The 12,587-nt window shown below is 30.0% G+C and overlaps 1 protein-coding gene across 3 annotated transcripts; it reads right to left on the bottom strand.

Moving 5' to 3' along the window:
* Positions 1 to 1,473: 1,473 nt before the first annotated feature.
* On the bottom strand, positions 1,474 to 6,141 carry LOC114181402 (UPF0481 protein At3g47200-like). 3 transcript variants are annotated; one of them, XM_028067850.1, is made up of 3 exons: positions 5,867 to 6,141; positions 1,766 to 3,041; positions 1,474 to 1,683 (listed from the first exon to the last, which is right to left on the bottom strand). In XM_028067850.1, the coding sequence occupies exon 2, from the start codon at positions 3,027 to 3,029 to the stop codon at positions 1,767 to 1,769; it is 1,263 nt and encodes a 420-aa protein (XP_027923651.1). In that variant the 5' UTR covers positions 3,030 to 3,041; positions 5,867 to 6,141; the 3' UTR covers positions 1,474 to 1,683; position 1,766. The 3 variants fall into 3 exon arrangements, 1 of the variants encoding a protein (XP_027923651.1); XR_003603810.1 differs by lacking the exons at positions 1,474 to 1,683; positions 1,766 to 3,041 and adding exons at positions 3,088 to 3,838; positions 3,939 to 4,255 and having other exon boundaries at positions 5,867 to 6,140; XR_003603809.1 differs by lacking the exons at positions 1,474 to 1,683; positions 1,766 to 3,041 and adding an exon at positions 3,067 to 4,255.
* Between the last annotated feature and the right edge of the window lie 6,446 nt (positions 6,142 to 12,587).

A 12,587-nucleotide genomic window follows, 5' to 3' on the forward strand; every position in this document is an offset into this window, starting at 1 on the left:
CGACACCAAAAACGTTCACCTCCCACACAATTTCGCCCTCTGACCAAGTTGACCACAAAAATGTATGGGGGCTACACGATTTCTTCATACGAAAACGTGCACCCCCAACACATTTTGCCTACTTCTGTAATTTTTTAAAAAGCTGCCTATATCCGTAATAAACCAAAGTCATTTGCCTACAATGGAAAAAAAAACCAGCATTTGGAGAAGGTGATGTTTGGATGATGGAGGAAAAATGGATATGTGTTGTCATGAACCATGCTGTGTTTTTTGGATCAAGAAGATTTGGTTTTCTTATCTCCAAGTGGTTCAAGAACAAAGAATAGATGTTGGTTTTCCAGTAGTATCAAGTCACGCCCAATATCCTCTAGCATCCCTTGTTGTAGCAACAAGTCACGCCCAATCACTGTATCTCTGCCATCTTAGAAAATGCTCAATTATGAAGCAAGAATCAACTAAAATCATCTTTAGGAAATCATCACTATTATATTTAATACTCTCTGCATAACAACTTCCAATTGTTTCTTTTAACTGTTTGAGTGTGATGACAAAATCTCTCACTGGTACTCCACTTCTTCCATTGACTCAAAAATGTTGTCTTCCTTACCAATGTCATGTGATGCATCGCATTTTGAGATCAAACATTTCTGGAGGTTGTACATTTTGAAGCATTTCAATCAATTTTGTCTCCAAACATTCATGTTCACCGGGTGAATCACTTGATCTTCCTTCCATTTAGCAGGGGAACTGTTAAATAACTTTTGATAACCAAACCAACTAAACATAGTTCCAATATTAAAGATAAATCATTTAAAACTAGTTGGAGTCATTTTTATGAGGTCTTGTTTTAATTTTTGTAACGTCTAGTATGCAGTATGAATAGCTTTTAAGATTTTTCACAATAAGATTAACATTTCGTTAATGTTTTATATAATTGTGATTATAATAAAATATTTCTAAACCAGTAATTCTTCTATTAAGTCGTGAGTTTTTATCGGAGGTCTAACACAATACAAATTTTAACTTTACGATCGAGTGTACAACTCCAGCAATAAAAATTCTCTCCGTATGATACATGCACAATTGCCAAGAAGATAAAAGCACATTCATTTAATGTCTCTTCCGAGAATCAATAGAAAAGATGTCCACTCGTTCACAATTTTAACCACCATAAATATTATATTTTGTTTAGTGTTGTAGAGAAACTTCTAAGCACATAGTTGACATGAAAAGTTAGCCACTAAACATGTGTACCAAAAACATCTCCAATGAAAACGCCAGATATAAATTGCATGTACCAATCATCTCCAATTACCACTCTACGAGTATCTTTATACATACATTTTATTATTCTTAATTACTGATCAAAATAATAATATAATATTTGAATAATTAAGACAAAAGCGAAGTTGTATTTTGTAAGCTTAAAAATATTTACAATCATCTAAGAGCTCCTAACGAAGTACTTAGTGGATAAAAGGTAAATAAAGTTAAGCACAAAGTAGGAAAATTAGAATATAAAGTTGAATCTTTGTTTTGAAGAAAGAAAAGGAACAACAAAGTGAATAATGTTACAACATTCTCTTCCAAATACAACTTAGACAATCAGATACAAGGATTGACGTCTTCTTCTATTAACAGACGTTCTTGTTCCTGATTTAACGACCATATCTCATTAATTACCTGCACATTTAACATAACTAATTTATCAGTTGTAACTCATTTCATAACAGTAGTTAAGTATTAATATATCATAATTGCTTACCCTAAAATAGTGAGAGGATTGAACATACTGTCTGAATAAACGTGAGCAAAAGTAGCACAATTGCAGCAATTGTAGATGCTATTTTCCAAGGAGTGTTGAAGTACTCATGTATGAAGATAGCCTTATACTTGTTGCGAGGATTTTCGTAGAATTCATTCAAACTATTGCAAATGGAGAAATAATGTGAATTGAAATCTGGTGCAGGAAGATTTGAGCTGAGATTATTAATCATTATAACCACTTTATTAGCATCACCCATCAAATTTACAATAATTTTCTTGTCAATAACTACGTCGACATCTTTTTCAGTATTGATAAGAAAATCAAGAATCGCTACATATTGTTTAATGATGTCTCCGGCAGAAGGGTGACATTGTTCATATGCCATCATATTCTTCAACAAAACTTCTGTACTGTCATCTATATTGAAGATTGGCATGCTCAACACTCCATGTTTAGAATAGGTCAAGTCAAGGAAGCTTTTATTTGGACTGATTCTGAACTTAAGACCTGCCTCCATTAGTTGGCTTGCACTGTATACATGATTAACTTCTTTGCCTTTTTTGGGTTTTCCAAGACCAAGCTCTGATGATGATATTATAGAAGATCTTATCAAATCAGTTAAGTGTTTTGGACTCTCTGTTGGACACACGTTTCCTAATTGTGCGCTTTCAAAATAGTCGAAAGTAATGTCGAGTAATTTCTCATCCATTCCGGTGAGGCTGTAAAGTTGTTCAAGAACAAAGAATGGAAGTTGATTTTCCAGTAGCAACAAGTCATGCTCAATATACTGGACCAACAATGGCTTTTGTAACAAAGGATCTTTTTTCTTCCAGTCATGGTATTCATGCCATCTTAGAAGAAGCTCAATTATAAAATAAGCATCAACTAGAATCATATTTAAGAAATCATGACTGTCGTATATAATTGGGTATGCATAACAAACTCGAATTTTTTCTTCCAAATCTTTAATTTTGGCAAGAAATTTCATTATAGGTAATTCTGTTCGATTTAGAAATCCCTTGAGATATTTTAGTTTAAGCTCTTCCATTCCCTCACAATTTTTGTGATGATAAGGACCAATGGAAACAGTCTGAGGTGTGTAGGCTTTGGGATTATGATCACGAATATTTGGTGGTACCCTATAAATGCATTGCCGATGGATTTCATCCATCTCTGGAGGTTCTACATTTTGAAGCATCTTAGTCCATTTTTTCTCTAAAAATTTCATTTCAATAGCTAAATCTCTCGGTTCTCCTTCCATCTGGTTAATACTCTGTAACATGAAAAAAATATATATAATAACTTATTCAAATATTAGGATTTTGGAATCAATTTTTAAAATACTATATGCCATTATTTATAAGACTGTAATTAATATTTATATAAAACCAGTAGTTTAAAAGTTACTTCAGAGAAAGAAACCCTTACTAACAACCAAATTAATGGTTTATTTATAAATTTCTTTAAAATTTTCATAGGGCGCAATATATTATGAAAGGAATTTAAATATAATATAACAGAAAGATATCATATAATAGATTTTAAATATTATAGGGTACGCCTGAGAAAAAAAGGGTACCCGACCGAAACCGGTATGCCCGAAGAGTAGAATCTGTATTCGGTCGCTTTATTTCGAGTCGGGTTATTTTGGATAAAAATTTCGGGTTCAGATGGATTAAAATGGTCGGATATAGATTTTGAATTCAAAATCCACTGTTACCCGATCCGATTCGAAATTTTTTAACCTTCGACAATCCTTTTCGTATCATCTTCTCGACATTCAAAAATTCATTCATATCATCATCTTTAATGTCCAAAAACCCTGTCCAGAAACCGCGTCCAAAAACCCCTCTGTATCATCTTCTTGTCAGTTTTCCTTCCATTTCCCTATGATTCCTCTAATAACCATCAATCGCAACAGATATGCTCACTTATAATCATCATTTCGCTAAAAACTCTCAGATCGAGACTCAATGAAGTGTGACCTCCACCAGAACACGACCACCACGTCGTAGCTAGTCGGAAACCGCATTAGCCTTGCGAAACAGCGGAACGAGCAACCATACGCACCTACAACAATGTAAGAACCAGACATCTATCACAAAGACGACGTCTCACCACCTCCATTTCAGATTTGCTCCGTTCAGAAGCTGACAGTGGTGGATCTTACCTGCACTTAGATCTGCTTGTAGTGGCTATGAACAGTAGATCTGTTTGGTGACACGTTTGGAAAATGTCATATTGGATGATGAAGGCGGTGCACAGACGAGGAGTCCAGCTCTTCTCAATGCTTAGGTCATTGATCTTGAATTGTGGTTGAAATGTGGATAACCCATATCCATCCGTGCATAACCGGATCCGAAACTACCGAATCCGACAAATCCAAGGTGTAAAATGGTTGGATTGGTTTAATGAATATTGAATTCAGATTTCGATGGATTTGGCCTGTTGGGTCCGAATCCGGCCCAACCCGACCGATACTCACCGCTGTATAGGGTATACCGCAGTTAGCACAAGCCAAGTAAATAAATGTAATTTTGGTAAGGAAACGACTACTAGATAACAACATATCGACCAAACATGACTACTAGCTACATTAAAATATCAGTCAATAATATATAACCTTTTAATAATTTATTTATATATTCATTATATTTTTGTTAAATAAAAAATATAAGTAATTGGTGGGTGTGCGTGATATTTTCATACATAGATAAAATAACAATTTGACATTTTATAATGATTTTAATTTCAAGATATATATATTTTTTATGAAATCTATTAATTCAAATTTAATTATCTAAAAATATTTTAAATGTTGTAGTTTTTCTAGAAATAAATATATATATATATATATATATTTATATATTTATCGTTAATTTAATAGTGAATGCTAACTACAATTGAACTAGAATTGTTGGAGTAACGATCTACTATTAAAAAAATCATATTTCATTCAAATTTGTTTTAATTTTTTTTTCGTAAAACATACATTCAAATTTTGTTATAAAAAATAATTTGTAAAAAACTATTATCAATTATTTTATAAAATATTTTATACAAAAATAATTTGTTAAGAAATATCTATGAATTAGATGGTTTTGTAAAAAATAATTATTTACTGAAAAATTATCTGTTAATTAAAAATTTTAGAAAAAAATGATAAAATATAATATTATTTACAAATTTTTTTAATAAATTTGTAAAAAGAATTCATAAAATATTAAAAATTCTAATAATGATGCATGAATAATAGCATTAGTGAAACTTATTTATTCTCACTACATCAAAATAAAATGGTGTTAGTATGGAAATAGTTAACTCCGATAAACTTCAAAATGTAATGCTAGAAACTATTTGACAAAGGGTCAACATCTTCGGCACTTGATAACAAGTCATCGTGGCAAAATACATAGAAAATAATAATGTTAAAGTTATATTTATATATATATATATATATATATATATATATATATATATATATATATATATACTTTACTCTTATTAGGTAACTTTAATTAATAAAAAAAAATCTCTTTATTTTAACAACTCCTTCCCTTTGGATTAATTTGTCAATTTCAGTACACATAATGCGAAAGGCATCCAAAGGTTCCACCTTCTAAGGTTAGATAACCTTTGGACAGAAAGCCATGAAAAGAAATGAAAAGAAACACAGTTTTCCAAACTTTTTTTTTCTCTCTTTTTGCTATAGATTTAATTCTACAGCAAATTATGCAAATCATAAATTATAAGAATAATAAAACTAACTAGCACTTAGTTTCAAAAATTGTTAGACCAGACCCTATATAGTCGTCGGATGATGGATAATTCAGCTTAGTATCATCTACGTCATATCGTTCAAAAAGAAAAATTAATTTTTAGTAGTTTTTTTCTGCAGGGGAAGCTATTCTGATGAACAAGCTAAAGTGTTATTAAAAGTTAATAAAAATTAAGTAAAGCTGACGGGTGAAACCATGAACCCAAACCCATCATAGATCTGCGTTTCATGCCACCAAATCCATCATTTTTGGTCACAAATAATTCAACAAACACTCCAAAAACCATAACATATACATTACTCAAGAAATGGGTACTTACTTGCACTTGGAGTAGCACAATCAAACTTGCAGTTTCAGTTGCAAAATAAAACCTCCTTCACGCCGGAACACAACCAGTTTGAAGAGCAGAGAAAAGACGTTTCAACCTTACTTCTTAACCTTCAATGGTCACCACAAGATGATTGTGGAGTGAGGGCACGAATCTTGGTTGTTTCACTGTTTTCATCATTTGGGTTCTGTCTTATTCGTTCAATTTCTTCCCCAATTTCTTTTTCCGCTTAATTGTAGTAGGCCGGTCTCTGGATTGGGGTTGGATCTTTCCGTCAATATTTGTTGGTTTTAAAATTCTGGTTGAATTATTTTTTTATCTATTTCTTTTAGGTTTAATCATGTTTCTTATTCTTATTTTGAAGTTAAAATCTCAACTTGATATCCGAATTTTTAAAAGTTTCAAATTAGTCCCATTTTTTGTTAAAACGTCTCAAGTTTGTCCTTTATGTTAAGTTTGGGTTGACGTCGTTAGAGGGAGTGTCACCTGTCAGTTTCTCGATTTTTTTATTTTTATTTTATTTTTTTTTATTCTCTATTTTTTTTTGAATCTTTTCTAAAAAATAAAAATTTGGTCACGTGTAAAACTGTCATCGTACCACGTGGCAATGACAGAGTGATGTAGCAGTGATAATGCTAGGGCCAGTATTATGAGAGGTGTCATTTCCTTAGTTTCAATTTGGTCCCTGTATTCTAATTTTTGTTTCAATTTAGTTCCTATTTTTGTAAAAATAATCCAATTTCGTCCCTCTCTAATTTAAAACAAAAATTAATTTTTATATAAATGTTATACAAATATTTGTATTAAATTTGATACTTTTATTCAAATTGATATTTTTATTATATATTTTTAACATAGCTAAGTTTATTTAAAATTGTGTTTCACATTCAACTTTACCTAAAATTGTTTTCCAAATTTTAAATTTATATGTTTTTTATTGTTACATGAACTAGTTAATTTATGAATTTTTTTTCTATTAACATTATTTTCTATTAACAACTTTAAAATAATTGTAAATAAAGTTGTAAAATATTAATTAAATGAACTTAATTTGGTTAAAAATATTTACTTCAAATATCAATTTTGATAGAAATATTTGTGTACATTTATATATAAATTAAATTTGATTTCAATTTGGAGATGGACAAAATTGCAAATTTTTACAAAAATTTGAGAAATTGGAAATGACAAAGTGACACGTGTCATTGTCACTGCCACATCACTCAATCACTGCCACGTGGCACGATGACAGCTTGACACGTGACAAATTTTTTTTGATTTTTTTTGAAAAATAAAAATAAAAAGTAAAAAAATCCAGGAATTAACACGTAGCACTCCCTCTAACAGCTTCAAACCAGACTAAACAAAAAAGGAGACCAATTTAAGACTTTTAAAAATTTGGGTACCAAGTTGAGATTTTGACTCCAAAATAGGGACCAAAGGCATGATTAAACCTTTTTTTTTAAATGTTAAGTTAGTCATTTAGAGTCTTTTAGTCTTAATTTAGTCTTGATTTTTTAAAAATTGATGCAATTTAATTTTCTTCCTAAATTTCTTAAAGCGGAGCAAAAACATTTCATCAATATTGACATGGGGATTATATCAATTACACTAACAAAGCAAACCATTTTTATTCACAACTTTATTTTTTATGAAAAACCCTTGACCCGATTTAAGAAATTAACAAAAAAAATGATAAAAATACATCCTTTTTTAAAAAATTGGTACCAAATTTAGACTAGAAAAATTGGAAGACTAACTTAATATTTTTGAACGAAAACAGGTATCAAAAGAGTAATTTCAAAATTTTTATATAAACTACTACAAATATACATTTGGTTCCTATTTTTGTTGATTTTATTCAATTTGGTCCCTATTTTCGTTTCATGTTCAATTAGGTCCTCATTTTCGTCAAATTGTGGTCAAGTTAGTCCTTTTCACTAACGGTGTTTAAATAGTTAACGTTTTTTAACAGTACATGCCACGTGTCAGCTCCTGGTTTTTTTAATTTTTTTTAATTTTTTTTAATTTATTTTTAATTTATTTTTAATTTATTTTTTAATTTATTTTTAATTTTTTTAATTTCAAAAAAATGATCCACGTGTCAAGTCACAATTGTGCCACGTGTCAATGCTAGTGCCACGTGTCAGTTTCTGATAGTATTATTTTTTTTGTTCAATTTAGTCCCTATATTCGTTATTTTTGTTCAATTTAGTCCCAATTTTTATTAAAATAAATCAATTTTGTCCTTTTCAAATTGACACTAAATTTAATATCTTTTATACAAATTATATTAATATCTTTTCTAAAATTGACCTTTAAATTTATTATGTTTTAAATTCAATTATAAATTATTAAATTTAATTATAAATTAAATAAATTCTTATATTTAATTTCTAAATAGAATATAATTATTTAAAATATTATAAGAATATAATTATTAATTTTTTTTCTAATATTTATATTCTAAAATATTTTTAAAATTGATATATAAAAATATTTTAAATATTCAAAATATTTTAGAAAAATAAACTAATATTTGTAAAATTAACATTTACATATAAAATATTTTAGATTTTAATATCTAAAATGCAATAAAAATATTAAATATTTTAAATTTAAATGTAGGGACAATTGTGACTTAAGACGTGGCACAATTGTGACTTAACACGTGGACACTTTTTTTGAAATTAAAAAATATTAAAAACAATTTTAAACAATTTTTAAAAATTTTTAAAAATTTTTAAAAATTTAAAAAAAAATCAAAAAAATTAAAAAAAAAAACAAAAAAAAACCAAGAGCTGACACGTGACATGTACTGTTCAAAAACGTTAACTATTTAAACACCGTTAGTAAAAAGGACCAAATTGGCCACAATATGACGAAAATGAAGACCTAATTGAACATAAAACGAAAATAGGGACCAAATATATTTTTAAGCCTTTTATTTAAAGGTAAACTTAAAAAATAAATATGGACAACAACAAAAAAAATCATATATATATATATATATATAAATGTATAAAAATTTATTAAAATATCAAATATATAAAATATATTTAAAATATTAAATTTTTAAAAAATATACCAAAAATTATGTATTAAATATATAAATGTAAAAAAAAGATGGGGCACCATGGCCCCTTGTTCTCTCTTAAGGTCCGTCAGTGCTCTAGATGAACGAGCCTAATCTTTATAAATAAATAGTTCAAAAGGTTATAACTTATATATTATTGGCTGATATTTTAATATATGTAGTTGTAGAGCTATCAAAATGGGTTAGAATCCACGAGCCAACCCGACTCACTACGGGTTCAGACTAGGTTAGGTTGAAATTTTTTTAGAAATTTTAATACGGATTGATTTTTGACCCGACTCACCTAGAACCCGACTCACCAACCCGCAAATAAAGGGTCACACAAATATTTTTTTGTTAAGTTGGGTTTTGTATTTGGGTCATGTTAGGTTGTTCTTTTAGCCAACACATATATAATTTGTATTTTTGTGATTTTAGTTTGTATTTGGATTGTATTAAAATTTATTTAGATTTTAATTAGAATTATAATCTAGTTTTGAGTCAAAAAAAAATTATATTTTCTTAATTAAATGAGCCTGTGAGCCAACCCGTTTAACCAACTGACCTGCGGTGGGTCGGGTCAGATTGAAATTTTTTTGGCTCGCTAATAAGTAAGCTGAGTTGGGTTGGCTCACTAAATGATTAACCCGTGGTGAGTCGAGTTAGATTAGGTCGGATTGAGTTACCCGTTTTGACAATTCTAGATAGTAGTCACATTTGGTGGATATATATATTTTACTATCTAGTCTCGTTTCGTTACCTAAATTGCATTTATTTTATATGCTTTGTCCTAACTACGGTAAACACTATAATATACACTATAATATTTAATATATACCGTATCGAATGTCTTTCTGTTTATATTATATTCAAATTCTTTTTATAATATATATATATATATATATATATATATATATATATATATATATATGCGCCCTATGAGAATTTTAAATAAAATTATTGGAATAAACCATTAGTTTGGTTGTTAGTATGTATTTCAACACGTAAAACATGACCTTTTTTCAATGCATATCCAAAGTGATAGGTTTTTTTCTTCTTCTTTATTTATATATATATATATATATATATATATATATATATATATATATATATATATATTTATTGTTAGAATTCTAGCAAGTGTACTAGGTCGCGCAAGTAATAACCGGTAAGACTGGGATATAGTTTTCCAAGAGAGTCATGTATACTAAAATAATCATGCAATTAATGATTAATTTAAACTAAAGAATGAATCCATAATTTTGAGTTTCAAGTAAGAAAGTAATTTTGCATAAATGATTAAAATTGAACTTTGGAAGTTTAAGACACTTAGTGAATGGAAAAGATTAGAAATGATATGAATTAATATTGTTGGGGTTAGAATTCACCAACTATGCTTTCATGCAACTATAATTTTACATCCTCTACATCAATATGCTAATGTTAACCCACAAATATACTCAAACCCTAATTCCTTAGTGGAATGAGCCTGAATTTCCTTATTAAAAGTTAATCCCTTGAACTCTTAATAAGCAAATCTGCATTATGCACTTGGGTTTAAGACAACCAATGGTTCAAGTCTCATTCCTAGATACAAGCTCCATTAGGTTTTCTTGTTCCAATTCAAGGTTTCAAAAGATATTTCCACACCCAATGAACCAAATATCATGCAATGGATGGTCAAATCAATGCAAGCATTAAGTGAAGAAACTAGAAGGCTAGCAATTAATGAAAGAGACATATATATATATATATATATATATATATATATATATATATATATATAATCAAAACATTTGCATTTACATAAGAGTTTCATGGCTACATCTAACCCCAACAAAAAATGGGTTTAGCTCTCTGTTGTCATGGAGAGCTCAAGCTTACAAATAGAAGAAATGGAAGAGAAAAGAGATACAAAGAGGAAGATGGAGTTGTTCCCACAAGCCCTAACATTCCTCTAAGCTCTCCAAAATGAGTTTCTTCGTGCTTCCCATTGCCAAAGATGCATTCCCTTCGAGCAAACTAGAAGAAATAAATTAAAATTGCCACATCAGCATAAGTGTCGTTCAGCGTCGTCCCTGCATCGCTCAACATCCAAAATTACGAGCCAATCAGCGTTCAACGTTGGCTATCTAGCGCTCAACGCCCAAAAGTGCGAACCAAATGGGGCTGAGCGCTGGAGCTGAGCATATAGAAATGTGAATCAATTGGCGCTCAGCATTAATTCTGCTGCTCAATGCTGAAAAATGCGAGAAGAATGACGCTCAGCCTTGATTTCTGGTGCTTTGCCCTGAACTACTGTGTTCATATCTTCAATTTTGGCTTTTTTGTCTTCTTTCTTCTCTGGTTGACAACTTCTTTGGCTTGAGACAAAAGCTTCCTATCATTAAATTTGACACAAAAATGGGGATTAGTGGTATAATTAGATCTATGTAACCCATATTGTGTTTATTCACAAAAGCAAAGTAAAAGTGAGGATTAAGTGGGTTAAAAGCTCAAGAGGAGTTGATTTTGTTAGCAAAAGATAGTCAAGATAATGGTAAAAATCTATATTATCATATATATATATATATATATATATATATATATATATATATATATATATACAATTATTACCGATCATACTTAACCAAGGTCATGTACTATTCGTACCCGGCCATATCTCACCAAGGCCATGTATTATCCATACCCAACCATATTTCACCAAGGACATGTATTATCCGTACCCGACCATACCTCACCAAGGTCCTGTACTATTTGTACTCGGCAAATAGCTCACCAAGACCATGTACTATCCTTTATTAGCCTTATACTTAAGACTGCAAATTCCCAAGGGTTTGATGAGTATAAGCCTATTTAATTAATTGGTTGTATATATAAATCTCTAAAATTATAGCAAATAGGCTGCAGAAAATAATACATAAGATAATAGACCAAAAACAATATGCATTTATAAAGAATAGAGGTTTATTAGACAATGTGGCGGTTGCAAATGAAGTAATAGATGATGTAAAGAGGAAGAAAGAAATGTATCATAGTAAAGGTAGATTTTGAGAAGGCATATGACTCGATTGATCGGGCTTTTTTAATGTATATGATGGGAATGCTAGGCTTTTGTTCAAAATGGATCAAATGGATAATGGGATGCCTAGAGTCTTCATCTATATCTGTTTTAGTTAATGGGAGTCCCATAGAGGAATTTAAACCACAAAAAGGGCTAAGGCAAAGGGATCCATTAACTCATTTTCTATTTCTTATTGTGACTAAGGGGCTAGCAAGGGCAGTTTAAGAGGCAGAAAACAAGGGCCTTTTACAAGGGATAAAGGTAGGGCATAAAGACATCTCCTTAAGCATGTGCAATTTGCTGACGATACCCTATTTGTGTGTAAACCAATGACACAAAACGTTTTGGCCCTAAAAGTATTCTAAGATGTTACGAATTAGCCTTGGGGCTAAAGGTTAACTTTCATAAAAGTAGAATGGGGGGTATAGGAGGGCACTTCAATGACATAGAAAGGTTCTCATTCATTTTAAATTGCAGTACTATGACCATACCGTTTGCTTATTTAGGAGTACCTGTTGGGGGGAATCATAGAAAAATATATTTTTGGCAAGTGATGCTAAGAAAAATGAGAA

This window comes from Vigna unguiculata, chromosome 4 (assembly GCF_004118075.2).
Source record: "Vigna unguiculata cultivar IT97K-499-35 chromosome 4, ASM411807v1, whole genome shotgun sequence".
In the NCBI taxonomy this organism is placed as follows: Eukaryota; Viridiplantae; Streptophyta; class Magnoliopsida; order Fabales; family Fabaceae; genus Vigna; species Vigna unguiculata.

Excerpts from the sequence above, each read along its gene's own strand:
- LOC114181402 (XM_028067850.1), bottom strand. The coding sequence starts at position 3,029 with ATGGAAGGAGAACCGAGAGATTTAGCTATTGAAATGAAATTTTTAGAG.